This window comes from Colletes latitarsis, chromosome 5, assembly GCF_051014445.1.
Source record: "Colletes latitarsis isolate SP2378_abdomen chromosome 5, iyColLati1, whole genome shotgun sequence".
NCBI classification, from domain to species: Eukaryota; Metazoa; Arthropoda; class Insecta; order Hymenoptera; family Colletidae; genus Colletes; species Colletes latitarsis.
In genome coordinates this window covers 30609653-30632896 of record NC_135138.1, presented here as the reverse complement: position 1 = coordinate 30632896, position 23244 = coordinate 30609653, and the positions used below count along the sequence as shown (strand labels likewise).

General features: G+C 42.0%; 2 protein-coding genes across 4 annotated transcripts in view; one reads left to right on the top strand and one right to left on the bottom strand.

Moving 5' to 3' along the window:
* The window catches only part of Qin (tudor domain-containing protein qin), a 228711-nt gene that overhangs the window by 201965 nt on the left and 3502 nt on the right, over window positions 1-23244 (bottom strand). The gene's annotated exons all lie outside the window — the stretch shown is intronic.
* The window catches only part of LOC143341667 (uncharacterized), a 49734-nt gene that overhangs the window by 25534 nt on the left and 956 nt on the right, over window positions 1-23244 (top strand). Inside the window, exon 2 of the mRNA XM_076764664.1 lies at window positions 21634-23192. Coding sequence (XP_076620779.1) covers window positions 21634-23192 — 1559 coding nt within the window. The remainder of the gene's footprint in view (window positions 1-21633; window positions 23193-23244) is intronic.

Below are 23244 nucleotides of genomic sequence, written 5' to 3'. Positions count from 1 at the left end.
TCTAAAGGGGTTACAATTCATTATTAATATTTATGTATATTCGCGTTCCATCAAAAATTTGTACGTCGAAATAATTACTTTCGCGTTCCCCGAATGCCCAATTTGCGTCCGGAACGGAAGTATTCCAACTTCCCATTCGCGACAAAGAAGCACAATAGTCAGTGACGGTTGTTTCTTCCGGCCAGTAATGCTATCATTAATTCTTCGCGATCGAATAGAATGCGCGCACGGTTGTTCGACGGAAGTATACGTCATTTCACATCGGCGCTGCCATCGTGACACAGAGGATGGATCGACGGACGCATTATTATATTTCAAACGCACTAGAACCCATCGACGGCATTTGATTGACGACGGGACATATTGAAGTACGCGTTATGCCATCGAATTCCTCTCGACGGCTTCGAAAAGCAAGGTAATAGGGAACGCGCGATGTGACGAAGAAAAACCCGCTTCGCAATCAAGGCAGACAATTAAACTTCGCCCCCGTGGTCGGCGAACGCGAGCAATCGGAACGGAAACAAATTCCAAACAGTTCGAAATCTATATCGGACGCGTGAAATTTCATTAAACGAAATTACTGAATTTACAGGCCTTCGTTGCACTGATTATGTGTATCAATATTTTCAAAGATATTAGCCTGTATAAATTACTTCCTACAACAGGGTGGTCACGGTTGGACAATTTTCTTCAGAATCTAAAAATTCGTTTGTAGAACTGACCGTAGTCGATCGTGGTTTACTCCTGACATTTTACAAACGAAGCACGAAGATGAGTTTACCTCAAATCCGAGGATATGTCGCAGCGCGAAAGAGCTTCTAAATGGAAAGAGGGTTGAACGGCGGGAACGAGGAAGCTTGGAAGGAGAAAGAAGAGACAGGCGGGTAAAAAATGTAAAACAAAGTGTGAGGGAACGCGTGTTCGATTGCCGTAAGAGAGTCTTCCACTGCTCCTCGCTCCCCCTCGAGCAATTATGCATAATGGGGGTAGCAGCTGGCCCGTAGCCACGTCTACCTGTTGCACGAGACCCGAATCGCTCGTCGGCGCGAAACTACGGTGCCGTTCAAGAGGCAGTTCCCGAGGGTGGAGGTAGGTCATTGTGAAAGAAAGAGACCACGCGTCGGTTTAGGGTTGGATTTTCGGCGTCCCGCTCAGGGAAACGGGAGAACCGTGTCAGAGGGTCAGCCTCCGACTGCTTCGTTTCCGCACTCGACAGTACTATTGGATATCGATAGCTTATTCGCGATTTATCTGCATATTCGAGGCCTCGATAAGACGCTGGTGTCGATGTACGATAGACTAAGATCGAAATTAACTTAAATAATTTTGAACGTTGCAGGTGGTTACACGATGAAAAGTTACACTCAAAACCACCCCCCGAAATGACTCTTCAACGCTATAGTTTCGTTTTCTGAGTACTTTAAAATTTTAATAAAATATGTCCTGTGCTTTTTTTAAATGTTTAATGTAGTTTGGTCCCAACAGGATGCAAGTGAAAGGGATTGTCACTTGGCAACGAACGAAATTAGAGGGGGAAGTAACTGACTAGCGACTATAGACAAGGGAAATATACTGGGGGTACTTCTGATTGGATTGGTTATTGTTATTATTGAACCTCGATCATTTTAGGAATTTTCTGCCCTGTGCTGTAAATGCATCCGCGACAATATGCGAACAAATGGGAATTACTACGTCGCATAAAAATAACTTGTGGATATTGCAACAGAAATTTCGCTATCCTCTCGTGATGTTTATTAAAAAATCATTATTATCCCACGGATTGGAACAAATGTGTTACTGTTAAAAAATATATTATTAAACTCGTATCATATAGACTTATGATAGTAATCTAATTTTAATCTCCAATAGTTTTCAAGATTTTTAAGAATAGTTTCACATTTAGAACGATCACTGGCTCAGAAGCATGATCGATATCGTCGTGATGGCTGAACCCCGGCTGGGCGTCTGCAACGAGCCGGCTATATTACGGCCAGAACTGGCATTAATAATTACGTATGGAACAAAACTCATAAAAAGCTTGGCTGTTAGGTCGTGACGTCAGTTAACTGCGTGGCCAGAGTGTACCGTAGACCGAGCAAACTTTCGCAATTAGCAGTGCCATTGGCTACCTTGTACAATTATATTAAAACGGTACACGGTAACAATTAATTATACCGGGCGGCTTTGTATTAGGAAATTCCTATACACTAACTCCAGCCCCGACAACACTAACTCCCGCGTGTCTACGGATGCCGCGTACAAAAGGCTGGCCCCCCACCGTTACCCAGGTTCGCTCAAAATTTCTCTTTTCCTGTGAATGACACCCGGACCGCGTAACAATATAACATAGTTAGCGATTCAATTTCTAACCGCAATAATAGCGAAGCAAATCATTTTTGGATTAAACTTTAACGACTGCTAACCGAAACTCGAATGTAAATTATACGAGGTGCACCGCGGGAATCAGATGGCCCTGATTAGGGGATCGACACAATTTTCTTTCTGTCTTCTTTTTAGAGATTGTAAAAAATACAGGGTAGGTTGTAAAATTAATAATAAACGTTACATACAATCGGAGAATGTCCGCAAGTATTTTCTTCGTGGGAAATATCCGCGGCTCGAATTATTTCTCGCCGATGATATTTCCAATTTCCTTTGACTGTCGCGAAAATACCGCCGGGAAATAAACGGGAACGTAAAGGAACAGCAAACGAAAGACAGAGGGTTGCAAAACGAGGGGTATAAAAATTAGCGAAACTTCAGCGAGTCGCACGCCCCTTGTAAACGAGCGGAAATGTGTTTCAGTCGCGGATACACCTGCCAGGGACAAATAGACTGGTATGAAAGGAGTACGGGGGCAAAAAGAAAAGAAGACGTTGAAGAACGTAGGCAGAGCGGAGAAAGGAACGGAAGAAGGAGGCGAGGAAAGTAGTCGACGGAAAAGGAAAAGAAAGAAGGCACAGAGTCGGAGATCAGACGATGCGAATAATTGAAATTTTCCAGAACGAGAACTTAACTTCTCGTTCGATGGGACGCGCGACTACGGCGCGGAACGTGTACGTATCTACCATCGACCTCCGGTGCCGTCTATGCAAACAGTCGTCTCACCTCGTTGTACCGCGTCGACGACGGTCGACGAGCTTTTCAATAGGCTCGACGCGCGAGAGGGAAAATCTCGAGAAGCTGGAGCCGTCGTAGCCGACGCTACCACCACGTGGAAAGAGGAAAAGCTGTTTAGAGCGCCCGATGGAGAACCGCGAAAAATTCACGGCTTCCACACCGTGATTCGTACTCTAGAAATCGAGGATTACGAGAAATATCGCGTGTCCTCGATGAAAGAGGGCAATCGATTAGGTCAAATTGGTCCCTCAAACTTTGGAAGACCAACGCAGGGGCTTGTTAAACTCATCAATCTAAAACATGCTACTTATCCATTGCAAAATTGGTTTAGATACAAAGAGATTTAACTAAAATATTTAAAAAGATGCAAAATGGGGATATTTAAATGAAACTGGCCATCATAGTAATTAAACGATGAATTAATCTTTCAGTTAAATAGCATTTAAAGATTCTCGTTACTTTCAGGAATAAACGTCCTTTGCAAGGGACAAGTTCAACCTATATTTTCCATCTCTTATTACTCTTGACAGAAATAGAATGCAAGGGGATGAATATAAGTACAACACAATGTTAATAAGACCGGAAAAAATTGAACAAGCTCAAATTTAATGAGATTACTGACGCTGCCTCGCAGAAATAAAATGGAGGATCTCAAGTATTTGTACTACCGACGACGGAAAACATTTTAACGAGTGTTTTCGACAAAAATAAAGTACGAGAAGCATTTTGTATTCCACTACATAATAAGCTTCTTTTCTTTCTTCCGAGAACTCGCAGGTTACAGTTTAAGAAACACTGTCTGAATCTCTTCAGTGATATTCGATGTATACGAGTGCCTTTAATTTTTAAATTAGCTTAATTCAAACAAGTTTTCCAGCGAGCACTAAAACATTAATTTAAAGAAGCTCGGTGGTTTTGTTTCAAACGTTACAACTAGACAGCAATTAAAAAAGAAAACGAAGGCTGATGAAAAAGACGTTTTGTAATAGATGCCACGCAACCTGCGACGCCTTTGTGATAAGAAAGCACATGAATTTCTGTTTCAGTTAGATACATATATACCTAAACTTTTAAACAGTAATGTATACATGTACTCTCGAGAGCTTGCACGCAGTATGGAAGCATCGTTTCAACGGGAGTACGTGACTTTCGTGTCTTCGGAGTACACGCAGCAGTTCGATTCATCTCAAAGTGAATAGGCACACCCCGACACTCTCACCCTCTAGCATTTTATAACAACTTTTCGTTATTCCGCGCGAGTTAACGGAAATATAACGAAACGGAACGCAGTTTTTCTGTCGCGAACGCTTCTCATTCGCCCTGAAATTACGCTGCTTGCTAAAACCTAGCAGACCATACGCGAGAGTCAACCTTTAAGAAAACACTGTTTGAAGAACAATTTCAATTTTAATACCCCCCGAAAAGAGTAGACGAAAAGTGTCTAGGAAATGTAAGTCACTCGTCTACGAAGCAACGATAGAAGGCGACAATTTTCACGCCACCTTGAACGGACCACGGTCTCGCTATAAACGTCCAGCGAAGCCAGCGATAATTATCTTCGTCCCCGTTCCTTTCGAACGTTTGTCAGCTGGCCCGGACGTTACCGTGTTCTTGCGCATAAAAATCTCCATCGCGACGAGTGCAAACAGCAGATCTCTCGCTAAAGGAGACTCCCGGATTCCTCGTTTCGCACCGAGTAACATAATTACGGGAGAGCGAGCCATCGAAATGGAAATTTCGCGATGAATTGCCACGAAGCTGAACCAGAAACGTTCAGACGACAAAGAGGTCTAGCCTCGCGACTCCTGTCCCCCGCGAGGCGTCGCGAAAATAATAACGATACTATCCCGGCGACGAGACAATGGCTGAAAGCGAAAGAGCGACGACACTCGACGCGGGAGGAAGCAGGAAGGAACGGTTTAGTGGAAGGCGTTAATTAGCGGCTCCTCGCAGGAATGTGGATGCCATTAATTGGCAAGCAGAACGAAGTTGGACATTTAGAAACCACAGCCAGATGGTACGCGTAACGCTGCTCATCCCGTTAGCCGAAGTCGTGATGGAAAATCGACGACGACGGCTCCGAGAATTCGCATTTCCTGCGTTAACGTATTTGCATAATGCACCACGGTCGTACGCGTGTACGTAGGAGCGCATAAAGTCACCGGTTACCCGAAACTCTCCAAGTACAACCAGGTTCCACGGACTTTCTCTGTCGCGCCTTATCCGCCTGCATCTCGATGTACGTTCCACCCATCCTCAGCCATCGCACGAACGGACATTACGTCTCGGTGCAGCTTCCGTGAAACTCGACATTTTCTACGCTCTAGAACTCTTTTCGGGGATCGCCCACTCGAGGTCGTAAGTGATACTAGCAGTTTGTGGTCAGACTGTGGCTCGATACTCTCGGTTACGCTTAAGACCGAAATTCAAACTCTTGCATCAATGTTCTATAAACTACATCGCGTTTGATGCACTTATGATATACGCGAGCAGAAAAACCATATGCCAAACGTATCCAGAATATGTGCATTTGCACCGAATGAAATATTAATTTATTGTGTGCGTATGTTTGTAGAATTATTAGCATATATGATAAGTGTACAGAATCGATTAATATTATTCGAAGCTCATGAAAAATGAAGAGCGCCAATATTCGTGATAATCGATCTCAGCGTTAAATGCAATTAGGTCTTTTTACGATTAGAATCCGATGAATTTCATATGTCAAATTTAATTTAATATCACGTGTTATTATTTAACAATTTTTCGTATGGGAAAGTCGCGTCATTTATAGTGGAAACGAGCCTCGTACAGGCTACCGAGCAAAATTTAACGGGGGATACGTATCGATTCGCCTGCAACGCTCAGGTTACGAGGAAGACGTGCGGATTCGATACAAGATGAAAAGAAAATCGCGAGATTATGTAACGAAACGTGTTCGTAATATGATTTAGACGCGAAACATCGATCGGTGAACGGCTCGAAAATCTAACTCGCTCGAAAGTGCAACGACATCGTTGGACACCGTAAAATCAACGGACCAAGACCGAACTAACTAGCCGTTCGCTTTCTCCGGCTCGTGTGTTACGTCTATAAATAATAAACTGCGACATTTCGACTTTCTCGATCCAAAAAAAAAATTCTGTTAGCAACTAAGACGTTAAAAGCGCACCGCCGCGCCTCGCTGGCTTGTTTAATGAATAGGAACGGCACCGTAAACGGTGTAAGCGAACAGGGGCCGTAATTACATCGCTAATTGGACGAATGTACAAAAATCTTAATTCAACGTAAAATTCGTTTCAAACGAAACACCAGAACGTCGCTCGAGAACCCATTGCAGCCGTCGGAAATTTTATTCGTCGCATCAAGTCAAAATTCACTTTGTTCCCGTCGTTTAAATTCTATTTGAGATCTCATCTTATTGTTAGTAAGATTCGTGCTGCTTGCCAGCGTACTAGAACTCCGACGAATCTCATTCATGGCATTGTCCCGCCCGGGGAACAATTATGCATTACGACTGCACGCTAATAAGCTCCCATGATCGCGCACCAATCTTCCAAATTCTTCCCGAATTACCTACTTTGGTAATAATAACGCCGCGGTAAAGGGTGTTCGTTGGCTACAGCGGTCCGCGCGAAAAAGAAAATAATCTAATTAACGTGTATTTCGCGAAAGAAGATACAAAGTGTGCACTTTACTATGAATCACTTTAAACGGAGAGTTTTAAATATACGTTACGGAATCGGATGAAAGCTAAACATGAACCATTTGAAATAAAATGCTCTTACCACGATGTACAGAGTAATATTTAGGTCATAATTTATATACTTGGATGGGCAGAAATTACGATGTATGCAATTTAGACGACACTGAAAAATAACGAGTAATTTTAGAGATTACCTTAATCGTTGGGTTATACCAAACGATTTATTATTAATTTAATCGCCGATCGATACGAACGACTATCGTATTAATTAATAATAAACACGATTTCGTTTAGAAACTTGATTACAATCGATGTCTGCTTTAAAAATTTCACTTTGATGATGCTTAAATTTTGTACAGTGCATTGGCAATCAAGTTCGCCGGGAAAACAGACAATTATAACAACCTGATTAATGGATCGTAGACCAATACTCGCTCGTTTCAGTTCCTTAACTATTACCATTTATGGCCACCGTAGGCGCAACCAGAGTATGGAACTATAAATAGTGATTTGAAAGGCAGATCTCTTATTTCTTGACGTGCGTTACCTAATATCCTCTTCGGGTATTAACGAGCCACTATTTGAAATTTTATATTCCAACTCGTTTAGGAAAAAGAACAAAAGATTTCTTAGCCGTCGAAAAAATATCCGGAGTATCCCCGGATAGAAATAAAATCGATAAGAATATCGCGAATGATTCGTACAAGGTTCAATTAACCCCGGGGGCGTTTCGTTTTTGCTCGACTGGCTGCGCCTCTTATTAGGCATTTTCCTCCTCTTTCAGTTCCCCTGATCTACGCTTGGTACCCTTTTGCGCCGAGTCGAACCGCCGACGTAGAAACGAGCTGCACAAATATAAGTGAGGTTTTCGATTTCGAAGAGTGCACGCGGCCGATGCAATCATTAGCACAAAGCGCACCGTACGGTGGCAGACATGCAAATTGCACGAACGGAAGCCAATTATGATGCCCGGGCCTTTGACAGTTTATAATGCAATTAGAAAACGCTTCCTCCCTTGACGACAATGTCTTCGTTGCCTTCGTCGTGGTTGCCTTTTCTTCCACTCCGTACAGGCGTTTTATAGCGAAAAACAAACGTCCGCTTTCACGGATCCACCGAGTCCTCCTTGGCGAGCTGCGCAAAGCTCGACCCTCCATTCTTGCGAACCGTTTATTGTTTCCGTTGCCCCTGTCTTCCGAACGAATAATGCTTTATTCTTTCGCGACTGTCTACTCGGTCGTGAACGCGACCCGAAGCACCAACGGTTGCAATCTTAATAATCTACACGTTGAATACGATATTGGAGAACCAATCGTCGTGTAATAATTTACTCGGAAAAATTCTACAAAATTCGAAACCTACGACCGTGATTTCCTATTATTTTTGTCGAATATAGATAACAATTTTGCACCTTGCGAAGCTTCATAAAAAATATCCTTCAACCCCAAGCGTTGGAGAAGCCACGAGACGTGTTCAGAGATAGTGACCATAGGGAATCGACTAACTTAGTTCGGGGGATAAGCGCGTGCACACAGAATCTACGAGTGTACGTTAAACCCCTTCGATCCCGAATGTTCGCGGCTGGCACACAGTGTGCGGGTGCAGCCGCATGCACACATTGATTATTAATTCGAAGTTGTGAGTGGATTGTGCCAGCGGTCGTTTCTCTCCATCGGTCGGTCGGATCTCCCTTACGCGCTCTTTCGACGCATCTTGCGACGCCTCCGCTCCGCTTTCCACGCTCGAAATCCCCGACAGGAGTATTACGCTAAGCACATTAGTCGTCGCCTCTCTGTTGTGATTACGCGAACTTCGACGTAATAATGGGATCGAGCACCATAAACGAATAGCTAAGCGCAAACAGGGTATATCTCGACTCTTCGACTCATTTATTTAATACGAAACAATTTTTAAGCACCCATCAAGTTGGTTCGTATCCTAAGAATCGTAGATCGAATAAATAACGAACGAAGTCGAGCGTGAAAATTTGAATTAGATCGCGGAGGCAGTAATTTAAAAAAAATCCAGCGATTCTTCAGCTCGTTATTTATCGAGGATACCGACTGGCGTGATTAAACGCATCCTTGACAATGTTCCGCGCCTCGAGTGCAATTACTGCCGCGCACTTGCTCTCGTTACGATGAATCGCGGCAAAGCCACAACGATTCGCACTCGAGCCTCCGGGAGCCTGTCGTTTCGAATTTTCCGCCCTGAACGCAGACACCTTCCGACCTTCTATCCAGCGTTGCTTTGCTGAATCGTTGCAACCTTTTTGCGCCACGTATTCAGCGTATCGCGAGTTTCCGTGGTACACGAACCGTTCGTTATAAAAGTCACGCGAGTCCATTTACTTTTTCCCTACCCCGAGATATAAAAGGTTTTGCGTTTTAACGGACTCTAAAATCTCGATAACGCTAATTATTTCGTCGTAAGTTTTCGATTATCGTCGTCGGGTAAAATTAACTAATAAAACAGCTTAAAAAAATACATTTCGAAGTTGGTACGCGTTCAGAAAGAACAGAAACTCGGAGAACCGTTCGCGTTCCGTTGATTAAACATTGTGTAAACGTAACGCGTCGCGATGCTGTGGAGGGTAGAAAAAAAAGAGACGAAACTTGTTACTATTCAACGCAAGACTTTTTAGCAAAACAAATCAGCGTCTCCCTTTACGCCTCTTTACGGGCGCCGGGACGCGCCGCGTCGCTCCGTGCTCGTTCGTCCTACTTGAACGCATTACCATGTAAAACTTTCGTAACAGCCAAGGAACTCGACGAGAGGAGAATACTTTCGTTATTTGTAACGCGAGAACCCGCGTCGCGAAGTTCAAATTCTGTCGCGTCTAGGCGGACGGGAACTGGTCGCGAAGATCGTAACGAGAAGGGACAAGTCGTCGCCGCGTTTGTAATTTCAACGCCCCGAAGGCGGTATACGCTGTCCTCGAGCAGATGGCGGAAACTGCTCGTTCGAGTGTAAGAAGTTTCGCGCGAAACGTTGATACACGACTCGCCTGTATCCGTAAACGTGCACGCGACGCGACACCTCTTTGCCCCGTTCGTTTCAACGCGAGAAGACGTGGCGTTAACGTACCGTGTCGAGTAAACGCAACTTGATTATCAAAGACATCGAATTCCAGATAAAACTTCGGACAACGAGATACGAAAAATCGGACGTTACGATCGACGATCGATCGCATTCCTGGATTTTAATAAATTCTTGCAAAAATAATTCACTGCGCTGTAACCATGTCGTTTGTGTACAAGATAATTTTTCGATAATGTCTTCGAGATCCGTTGCAGCTATTAGTAACCCTGTGTAAGGCACAAATTCTTCGACGAACGCAATATGGAAATAGCTCTCAAAGCATCGGAGGAAGAGTTTCACGGTCAAAGGATAATCGAACTTGCAGAAGCTTTCACAATGGTACGATCAGAAAGGGTTCAAGGGGCGGCACGATACAAATTGGAAATAATCGACGGAATGGAAAATGACGAGGCTTAATGCGATTTATACGAGCTTGATCGTAAATTTAATTTGCTTTTCGCCAACCTGCACGGTCTGACAAGGCTAATTAAATGAGTATTACTTATTTTAAGCACTTATACGCAAAAACTGGACTTTTATTGTTCCTGATATTAACGGAGTCAACGTGTGAACTTCGCGTGCTTAGTATTGTTGCAAAGGATGCACCTCGGTATCTTGAAAGGGTTCAGAACTTATCGAAAATGTAATATTTATCCAAGGTTAGATTAATAACAGCATATAGATGTATACTTCGTTTCGTATTGCATAAAATATTAAAATGTGGACCGAAAGAAGAACGTTCTCAGAGCTGGAAGCAATTTTTGGTTTCGACAAATTATTTCTCTCTCTCTGTTCGCGGTTGTTCGACAAAATTTTGAAATAACATCGTCGTTGCGACGAACTCGCGCAACGATAAACATTATCAAAAGGAAGGATACGCAATGGCAATGGGACGCACAAAGTGCAGTTATCGCAAGATTTTAATACCCAATTATCAAAGCGTTTCATCGCTAATTTTATATTACCAATGTTCCCAGCGAGCCAATAAGATTGGGCACATAGGATCGATTTAAATTTACGGAATACCTGGACCGAATAGTTGAAATTATTCGACCAAATGAACGAATCGGCTGAAAATTCGAATAATAGCGGACGCATTTGTGCCGCGATTATGTTTCACTAGATGCGACCGATCCTACGAATCGCTGACTTTTCTAACGAACGAAAATACGGGAACAAATTGCCGAATTTCGCGTTAAACGACTGCTATGTAATTAACCATAAAATACTAAATTTTCGTCTCGACTGTCTACTTAAACGAAACAAACCCTCCGCCACCATCAGTTTCATTTCATCTTTCGAAACAAAAATCATATCTTTGTTATGAAAAAAATCAATAACGTAAAGAATGAATAATATATTTTGAAAATAACCGACAGCATTATGATTTACAATCGAAGTCGCGATAGAGAGTGTATTGCCAACGAACAGAACAGAAAGCAATGTTACTGACGACTACTATTAACAGCAGTATGCAAGTATGAAATATGCAGCCCAATACGATCAACTACAATCCAAACTGATCGATCATTTGTTGACATTCGAACGTGTGCACATTTTCCACCGAAACTATTCGAGCGCGAGCGTTTATTGACCACGATCTCGATAGAATGCTCTATTGGTGCCTCTATTTAACCGGTATCCACATTATCTGATTTAGCCTGGCTAATTGACCAACAGCCGATGCACGAAACAGCACGGATACGAGGAAAGAATTTTTAAATCACGATTGTCTTCCGAATAAATGATCGAGTTAATCATTTACTCCGGAAATTTACATGGGAGGGCCTTATGGCCCGAATAAAACACGCTAAATTTCTTTGAAGAGTATCATAAAATTATTTTATCTATCTCTATCGTTTTTTCAAGACATTAACCACGAGGGTATTTTTCACCGTCTCCCCAAAGCGTTGATATCAACCGATAGAGGAAGATGTGTAATATTTTTCGATGCTCCAGATGCGCGGGAAATTCCATGAAAATAGAAGATCGTCAATCGTGCGACGTTGTTAGTCCTCAGCGTGATGACGCGTGGTTCGGAATTTTCAGAGTTAATCATTCCGCAATTGTGCTCGCAAAAAACAGTCGGAGGTCGATCAAGACATGGCGGGATTTTAAAATATTCTTCTGTCCCGTGTCCCGTGCGCGCAATGTTCAGATTAACGCGAGCAACAGAGGCACGCATAATGCTGGCCACGCCGAAGGAGGAGAGAGGGTGCAAACACAGATACGTACACAAACGCACAACCATTCAACCACACGCGTCCGCTATGTTGTATTAATTTTCGTTCGCTTGGCTTTTCGTTGCTTAATCGAGACTGTATTGTCTAGCGGTACAATCGAGTGGAATCAATCGATCGAGCGAAAGTCCGTATTCCCCTCGAGGATCGAGTGCGTTCAAAGAATGGCCGCCAGTCACGCGGTTACAAGTGCAGCGAATCTACGGCACCGAAATTCGTACGGGCCTACGGTGTTAACGAACCCCGTCTCGAGTTGTTACGTCGTGAATTCTCGGAACGCCGCGCATATTTCCACCCCCGGTTTTCCAACGTTCGCGAAGTTACCGACGAGGGATCGGTTAACTGAAAGGGGAGAGACCAGAGAATCGTCTTCCTTCGATACATTTATTTATCAGTGGATCGTACGTCCCGGTTGCTACGCCCCAAAATATTTTAAACCCTTTTTCTTATAAGAATTGTTCCCGTCTCTAGAATATCCAATTAATCAGCGTACGCGGATGTAAAAAGCAACGCGAGAACCAGAGGCAGAGAATCGACTTTCGTCGGTCCGTCAGGAGAATTAACTGGTCCTGGAGGTTGCAGCCAATGACCATCACCGAATTCGACTAAATCCCATGAACATCTCCGCCGACTGAGTATTCCAATAGGAGGCGGTAATACACAGAACTTCCATAGAAACTTACACGCGAACCGTTCTTGTTCCGTCTAATTTCACAGCTTTGTATCCCCTTAAGGTCCAGTTTCAGTTACAAGCTGCGCAACACAGTACACGCGGGCTGGATGCGAGCTGTATTCGTCGTCGTTGCATCCTCCAACCGAATCACCCAGCTTCCCACACGCTCGTCGACCCCACGAGACCCAAATACGACGATACCTCGCCACTCGCCGATGAAACGAGTGTCGTTATGCGGCTCGTTTTCCGGCTTTAATTAAATGACGCGCAAAACTCGCGATGCACGGTCGCTCCTCCAGGTTACCAGCGCCCTGTGCCGACAAGGAACATCCACCAAGGGTCTTAAACCTCCTCAACCCCTCAATTTTGATAAAACGACGCGTTTAGAGTGGTCAAAACAAAGGAGATACCTCTACACTTTCCTCTTAAATCTTAACCAGAATTGGAATTATTTTATACAACTTTTGCAATAGTCACGATTGTTCGTGCACGACGCGTTATTATTAATTCAGCACGAATAAAATGTTCCCGTGTTTTCTTTCGAGAGAAGTCCGTTTTCAAAGACGCGAAACATGAAATGAAATTGTTAAGTATAAATTGATTCTCGTTTGATATAAATTGCAAATTTGTTTTGCACACCTGTGGAACACATCAAGCCGAATATAATGAGAAAGAACAAAAGCGCAATTTATATAAACTGAATGAAATTTTTATTACGGACTTGCTTTCGTTTCATAAAACGCACTTCCTGACGGAGAGATGCACAAAGGGTTGAAACTTTAATTATTGGTTTTTAATTTTCTCGTAATAACTGCACTTCTTTTATTTTTTAAAAATATATCAAAACAACGAAGTACAAAGCGTTGATTGTAAATAGCTACGTGGAAACAATTACATGCCCATATTTACGCGTACACCCTTTTTTATTTTGATATACTGAATTCACCCCTTAAGTTACCTCTATTAATAGCAAAATGGTTTCCATAGAAGCCCTTGTGCATTTGTTGGATTTTATATGAACCATACTTGGTCATACCTGATCAAAAATCAATTTGACAAAAATTTCAGAAAGTTAACGCCGAGTTTTTAACATAAATAAAACATGAATCCACGTAATGTTTTCTTTTCTAAAACGCTGATTGCTATCAGTATCAAATACGCGGAAATAGTATTACGACGCTTAATACAGTTTTAATTAGAAGTAAATGGAATAAATGTGCGTGCAACCTCGATAATTAACTGCACTAAAATCCTAATTATCTGAAAATATTACATAATTTTATATAAAAATTATCACGCAATAAATTACAGCGGGCAAAATAAATTAATTTACCTCTTCATACGTATTTTACGTCGGGCCCGGTTTACCGAACTTGTTAACATCGAAATTAATTGTAAGTTTAATACCGATTCATAGCAATTAACGTCTCCCAAAAATGACAAGTCCATCGATAAAAATGGAAAAACAGCGATTAAGTATCGACGACCCCCCAACACGAACATTTCAAAAACGATCATCATTAAAATCTCATTTACCTGGCTAATCGCATTACCCCGCGCTCATTCCACCCGCCTTTTTCGATACCGAATCGGAAATTTTAAATGGGGGCTTTTATAACGCGTAATTATAACGCGCATTCTCTCATCTTGATGCTGATGCGTACCAGCGAAGCGAAGGAAAAGCGAAAATACGCTGTTTCATGCGGGCGTGTGCACACGTAACGAACCTAATTACATACACGCAATACGAAAGCGAAAGGGTCGGTTACACGTCCACGCGACGCGGAAAGGTGCAGTTTACAATCCGACGCATTTCAGTTTTTATGCAACTATGCACGCGGAGAATTTGCATCGCTAAACGTACAACTAGTAATTCTCTTTTAAATTAAAAGCTACTTCCCTATGAGCTAGAGTTCGACTTTGTTCCCATAGTTTTTCACCACCCTATGCGTTTCACAAAGATAAAAAATATTTAACTTTTTTGTTGTTATTATACTAGATTGTGTTTACAGAATCCATTCTTTCACAACATTATCATCACTGCGACAGCGTGCAATATATGACTGTTTACATATTCCAAATGAATTTTTCAAACCTTCTCTTATCTGCAAACGCCAGGTCATCGTCTGAGATCGCGATGAATCATCTATAAAGGACAGTCTCATCCTGTCAGCCTACAAACCTACTCATTTTAGCTGATATATACAGTGTTTCATAACAATCGAGGCCCACTTTTGCAACCAGTTCACATAAACAGTGACTCAGGTCACGTAAGCATGTGCCCTATTTGAACTTGTTTTCGAGATACAACTATTTTTGGACTCCAAGAGTTCATAATTACAAACTGAACTAACCATATCTGAATTCACTCGGTATCTTTCGACCTTTGCTCTCTATTCTCATCTACAAATCACTCTAATTTGTTTCCCCCGATAGGACTCGATATTTTTCTAATTCATCGCGTGTTAAAAAATATTTAATCAAACGATTTGATACAGTGGATACGACTTTCACTGTACCGTTATCTTCGCGAAGCGCGAATTAATGTCCCAGCTGATTGGCCATTTCGATGAAAGTAATAATTGCCGACTTTTAATGGTACCTTTGATTCACTGTAGATTGATTACCATCTGTTTCTCTTTCGTTTCTATTACGATATACGTACGAGCCGGCAAATTGCAACTGGATTTCTGCGTTGCGCAACATATTGTAGCGGCGCGACACGAAAACTCGACGTGTCCGGCAGAATGTCGTGCCGATTCATCGGTATCTCGATACGGAATATTAATTGGCGGCTATTGGTCTCCCGGATTACGTTATTTCGAACGCACGTGACTTGGAAGCATGACGGATGCAGAGTTTCATTGCGAGACAACTACGAAGTAGACGCAAACAGAATTCAGAAGCTCTCTTGCCTTGGTATCACCCATTTCACCCTTCCGCTACAGGAAGACTAATCAAACTTGTCGCGAATAAGCCATCCATTCTCGTTATAAAATGTTCTCTCTTTACACTGTACTACATACAAAAAATTGCGCGGAGACTACGGCTATCGAATACTAGAATTTTTAATAACGTACACTTTCTCCTCGTATTTTTTCCACTTGAAAAGAAACTTTTAACGACGTTCGATAGTCACGGGTCAATAACAAGAATAATATTCAACGGGAAGTATATATCGCAAAATATAAACTGTCGTCCATAAATCATCGGATACTTGCCCGTCGAGCTTGAAAAATGCAAATGAAGATGCAAATATCATTTTCTGTAGCTGAGTTATTTTGGTACATTTACTCATTTGATGTTATTAAATATGCAGTAAGTCAGATTGTATAGACAAACGTGTTTGAAAACAAACGACGCGTAGAAAGTATTAAAGAACGATTTGAACGAAATTAATCGAGAGATTGTTTCCCAAGCGAGGTGGATGCATGGATAAAAAGGAAATTTAAGACTGTCGATTTCACTCTGCAGTTTAAATACATAATTTTACGTCGTTTATTTGCTGTTATTCCGAGTTTATTAAGTGCTGAATGACTTATGGCATGGGGCGTTCAAACTGAAATGGTTCGAGAACAAAACCTTGCAGGTCCATTCGGTCTTGTCCGCAATTTGACGAAACAAAAATACATGAAACACGACCACGTAATATATAAAGTTGTCTTTACAGTCGTTATTCAAAACATTCGTCACAAAAGAGAGCTGCCACGGACGATTGATAACGGCGCTGGAGCAGGTAACGTCGATATTCACAATCGCGCGAGGGCAAAATTACTGCAACCGCCGGTTTATTTATTGTATGGGGTCGGCAGACGAAGGGCCGCGCGAAAAAGCAATACGCATTCCTCGAAATAAAGCCATTTCTCATTTCTCGCCGCGGAAACGAAAGTTCTTAACGAGTGAAGGATTACCGTCTGCCTTTGCATGGAATATTACCATCGGACGTACACCTCGGTATAGAATTCTGCGCAAAATAGGATGCGGACAAAAACGATGGTAGGAAGCGGGACAAAACTACGACAAGTAAGGTAATCAAATAAGAGAAGACTGAACGAAACGAATGAAAATGAATAGGAAGTAATTTGACAACGCGTGCACGATAAATCTCTCGATACGAATTTTTTAATCCGCCAATTGCTACATCGAACGCTTTCGAAAATTTAATTGATACACTGTCGATTCTAAACACTTTGTTTTCTGGAACACCCCTGGGAAAAATTTTAATGAGAAATTCTAGAGGCCAAAATAAGACGAAAACCAAAAATACCAGTTTGTTGATTGAGGCTTCGCTAAAAAGTTATTAACGTTTAAAGTTCTACCTGCATCCTCCATTAATCTCTATTAATACGCATTGTTTGAATGTTGAATTATTAAAATCCGTCAATCCGTTCAGAAGTTATGATGTTTTAAAGATATGCATGAAATTTCAGGGAACCATTTCAGGCCTCAAATTATATTTTCGGTAATGAAATTTTTTCTCGAAAGTGGGTAGGATTTCGGGGGTATGGCTATTCACCAAAAATGATTGTAATTGACCTTACTAGCTAAAAATAATTTTTTCATAACGATTCGAAATTTTTTTTTTTGTCGAAAAATTTAGGCACCTACCCCCTGTCGATTTTTCTTAAAAATTCGTTTTTCATTTTTAGTAATTTTGTATGACGTCCTACAGAAAAGTTGTCTAATACTTTTTTGTAGGTACATACGGGCTCTACTTCAGAAAAAAGTTTCATTTAAATATATTCACTATTATAGGAGTTATGGATGTTTGAAAATTGGACCATTTTTATGGGGTTTTCCTCATTTTGCGGGGTCAAAGATCAACTTTTCCGATACTTTTGCGATTTGTACATATTCTCCATCAAAATACGCGTAGTTTGCTTTTTTAAACATTAAAATCGTCCAATCCGTTCAGAAGTTATGACGTTTTAAAGATACGCATGAAATTTCAGTGAAACATATCAACGGTATGGTCAGACATTATATTTTCGGTAATGAATTTTTTTCTCGGAAATGGTTAGGATTTCGAGGATATGTCTATTCACCAAAAATGATTGTAATTGACCCCTGTAACCGAAAATAATTTTTTTAGAACGATTTGAAATTTTTTTTTTTAAATAGAATATTCCTGGTCAGACATTATATTTTCAGTAATGAATTTTTTTCTCGTAAGTGCGTAGGATTTTGGGGGTATGTCTATTCACCAAAAATGATTGTAACTGACTCCTGCAATCAAAAATAATTTTTTCAGAATGATTTGAAATTTATAATTTAATTTTTTAATAACTTTTTAACGAAGCCACAATCAAGAAATTTATATTCTTGATTTTCGTCTTATTTTGGCCTCTAGAATCTCTTCAAAATTTTTCTCAAGGGTAGCGGAACACCCTATATAAGTAAAATTTAATTTCAGCGCTCTGTTAGGCTCTTGAATTCTAATAATGGTGGTGGTTAAACGTTTTGTAAGAACTGAACGAAGAGATGTTTGGCGGGCGAATGTATCGTTTCGATGCTTGATGTGGCGAGCCGGGTCTAAATGCCGCCTTAACTCGTCCCGTCCGGAATTGAATTTCCACGAAAGGGAAGAGAGCAAAGCGAGAGAGGTCTGGTCCAGTTAGCCCCGAAGGATCGTGCACATCTTTATGCAGATACAGACATTCCCTTGGCGCTTTGTAAATTTCCAGGGCGGGAACCTCTTAGAGGTCGCGGCACACGCGCTTTGCGGATTTTTCAATCACGTTCCGTACTGACAGAATTAATAAAGCGGCGCGCGCTACACGAAAAGTTTCCAGACTCATTTCATGCAGAATCGAATTGGATTTCCAGGTCGGGGACGGTGTATATCTGTGTGCAAGAGAGATACGGCCGGCGCGCTCGTCCCTTTGATGTGCCACGCTCGGATACCGTCGAGCTTTCTCTCGAGCGATGCCGCACCGCACTTTGTTACATCGCCACTAAATAATCGGTTTATAAAAATTCATGGCGGGTCTAGCGAGGCGGCGGGTTTATATCCACTCACACGTTTCCCTCGTGTCGCCGCGTAACGAACTCTTGACGAATCGAAACGGACCAAGACTGCATTCTGCGAATGGTTTCGATAATTATGCGGTACAGGAAAGTACGTACAGTGTAGCAATTCACCATTTTCCAAATGAAATAATAAACATGTGTAATCTTGTCTAAAATCGACTTTGAAAATTCAGTAGAGTACGACTCGTACACCCTGTATAGTATACCGATCTAGTCCAAGTTTAAACAGAGAGAATCGAGAACACATGAAATCAGAGATTTTCAGGTTTGGCCTATTAAACCGAGTAAAACATGCTTACTCGATACTGACTCGTAAATCAACCCTTCCGGATTAAACATCGATTTTCTATTTTGATAGTGTTAATTACCCGACCGCGCTCGTTCATTGCTTGCTGTATGAAAGCAAAGGATTATTAGAGATTACACGGAATTATTGTAATCTCCTATACAATGTGTTTCACGTGTCATTCCACTTCGGTACGATCCTGACATCTTTCTACCATCGAATTCCATACTCTTTAAAGACGTAATGCTAAGTTTACTATTTATCAAATTTCGCGGCTGACTAATGTACAATGTTTTTATTCGTTTATATTCATATATTCACGATAGATTCGCATCGCTCCTATTGTGCTAAGGAGCTTGCATTTTCTCTTGAATAAATGGTGAAACTGTTCCGTTTGAATAGCACTCTGACATATGTTGCATTCAAGCATCTAGAATGAGAGGGTTTTTCATACTTCAGGCGCTACAATAAAGGGAAAGCCCGCAGTTGGCAAGTGATACTGGCAACAAAATTAAAAGAATATTACAATATTTGATGCTCGAATTTCACGACGCTCAACAGCTATTCAAATAATATACCGTAACAAAAAAGTTAAATCCTCTAGCTGAAGCACTCTAAGGCAACAGCGCTCACAATTTGAAGAAAAAACGAAGTAAATCTAACGATTACGACAAATTGTACCATTTAAAGTCATTCTTCGAGGAAATAGCTGGCCAGAAACCCCTAATATCCTAGAGGTTAAACTTTACAAGTCCGATACCACTTAAATAGCTTTCTTCTTCGTCGCAACCTCCCCTCGTGAGAGTTAAAATTAATTCAGGATAAATTAAGAATATCTACAGAAATCGTTGCAAGATTATATTCAACCCTGTATTGCACGAGTTAATCTGTCCTTTGTCCACTGATTTATAAAAGTAACTACGAATGTTTAATTATGCATCTAATATTTCATTGCAGAATAAAAATTTTGATGTAACGAGTAACGGATATCGTTTATCTTTCATTCGTTATACGAGATTATAAGAGTTATAAGAGTTTCGCCCGTCTCTGCGTTCGTACTCCGATCAGTAAAAAAACGGAACAAATAATCGCGCGATCGAAACGGGGCACTGGTAAAAGAATTCTGACGAAGAGAAAACATCGTTCGCTAAATACGCTATAATTAGCGACGAGAGCCGATCGAAGTAAATTCGATAGAGCCGGGTTTCGTCTAGCAGCGTCGGGAAGATCGAGCCAATCCTGCACGATCGAGGAAGACGAGAATAACGGAAAAAGGTAGTCGCCGAGCGTACGCGTAGGGTTGAAGGGGGTTGAAGCTGGAGGGTAGAGTCGGAGGATTGGTACGTTTTTAGTGGTTGCAGCACTCGAACGTGCCAGAGCGAATATATCCTGCACGAGTGCATGCACACACGCCCGTACGGTGACAAGTGTGCGTACACACACATCCCCGGGTCCTTTATTCTTGCTATCTCGGCGCACGTGCAAAAGCGCTGGACGACTCTCCGAATATTTTCCTTCTAATTTAATTTCACCGAACCAGGAGTGCAGCGCACGCATTACTTCGCACGTATCCGGGCAAGAGGGAACAGATTGAGATCGAGAGGGGGGAAGGAAGAGCTCAGCCACGGGGGATAACGATGCACGCCGGTGATTTTTTAAAAGGCCGATTAGGAAACGTATCTCATGCGGTATAAGGAAACGTCAGCGCGTCCAACTGATTTTCAAACCTCTCCCTCGCGCGACCGTACCCGAGACGTAATATCTAGATCCCGTTGATTGCTGCGACTCCTCTATCTCTCTTCTCCGTTACGCAACACTCGAAAACACTTGAATTTAGAGGAACTCGCGGTACGTTTATCAAATGCCGGATCTCGTGCGCTGCGACTGCCATCGACCGTCTCTGCCACGTTAAACCATTCGACCGTATTTTATACAGACCGTATCCGAAGGTATCACCGTCACCCTGAATCGAGGGGTGATCTAAATCGAGATTAATCGATTCGTAATCCGTTCGGTTCATGGAAAATTCTTTTGCACGATTATTTATTCAGAAAACATGTTCCAATAGCAATTCCACCCTTGGCCGTGTATGTAAAGGGACAAATATTTTTGAAACCATACGTTAAATCAGACTTTGAGAGACAGCGTAGATCACTGGTATGAAACTTTAGTCACGCGGGGTTGTAGGGTGAAATAGTGGATCGCCACTGACGCAAGACGAGTACGACCCTCTGTAATATATTCTTGAAGTTACAAAGTTAGAGCTAAACCATAAGAACTTTAAAGTGTAAAGTCACTATTAGCGTTAATAACATTCAGCGTTAACTATTCGCTGATATAGTCTACTAACCATATGTCAACATGTTCAAGATCGATGTTAGAGCCTATGAGTCATGTAACGTATCATTAATTTAACCGATAACGCAGAATGTAGGTCAAAACGAAACTGTAACAACTGTAATATTAGATACCTAATACGAATTTATTTTTGTTACAGTGTTGTCCATGAGGAACCGTGCAGCATCGTCGGATACGAATTCGACAAAGGTTGCAGTGGAAAAGGAGGATGACAAATCGTCAGAAAATATAACTCTGGACGAGTTCAAAGAAAGGTACAGGAGACTGATACCCTACCTAACGTTCTACGTTGCTAACAATCACGTTAGCGGGCAAATTCCGGCGCCACAAAGTGCTGCAAAGGGGGTTCAAAACAACCCACAGGCGAGGCAAAACTTACAATCTTATGCCAGGTACCTCAACGTGCCAAGGAAAGGGAACATTCATCGCACCTATGCGCAAAGCCAGGAGAAAAAATTTATTCCCTCCGTGCAATACGATCCTCACAGTCTGGGAAGCGACAACGACTACTTCATGCCTGTGAGACACGGTTCGAAAGTCACCTACGACGATTATTCCATGCCGTACCAAACGTACCCAGATAGGAAAGCAATGTATCCTGAAATATCGACAGCATCCAGTCAGATCGCACTCAAGGAGAACAGGTACCACGCAAACGTGAGACCATTACGACCTTACACGACGAACAGCAGGGATCACCTGCCTAGAAAACAATTGGCTAAGCCAGTTCACACCAACGTTCGAGATGACTACGTGTTGGATTATAATGTTAGACCTACTGACAACGCCAGAGTTAATTATCCAATTAAAGATTTTCCAGGGCATCGACACATCCCACCATCAGGATATTCGAACGTACAAACGCTAGAATCTGTTACTGGACAACCATCTATGATCCCACAACTGCCACGAAATCCGAATGTACACCTAAACCAGATAATCGAGAGCTTTCATCTGAGCGAACGTTTGCCTGAGATGCTGAACAAGGATAACATCGACGTCAGCTTGAAAACGCTCCTAGAAATACTCAACATCCTTCATAACACGAAAAACGAGTTGCTAGAGATGCAACCACCACCTCTGGTGCCATTAGTAGCTGCACCACCTAGACAACCACAGAAAGTACCAAATTTTAAGGTACGGCCGCAAACGCGTCCAAAAGTAATTACGGAATCACGATTTCAAGCAACACCGAACCCACTGTACCTAACCGACGATCCCGAACGTTACAAAATATCGTCATACGAGGATGGGATAAAACATAAACCACCAACTCGACCCAACTATGTTGCTGACGGTCTAAATAACAACAAGGTGGTAGAATACTACCTCCCCATCGTTCAGGATGTTCCAGCTACGGAAAAAGAGATATTCCTACCAACTATCAGACCTCAAGTGGACGAGAGCTCCACAGGCCATTCTTACGAAATCATGGAAGATCTGAGCGACGACGTACTGCAACAGCAACACTATACTTTGCCATCTACTACTACGGAAAGTTCGATCTCCAGTTACACGAAACCTAAGAAACTTACAACCCCACAACATACTGATACGCAGACCTCGGTCAAGCATGGTGCCACACGAGGAGAGGCCAACGTTGATTATCCGGCCTATTCCAATATACCATTCACGAACTTCAGTTGCAAAGAGCAACGTTATAAGGGATTCTTTGGTGATCCAGACACAGGGTGTCAGGTAAAATTTGTAACATTGTTTTAACAGGTAATCCTAGACTTACGACAAAGTT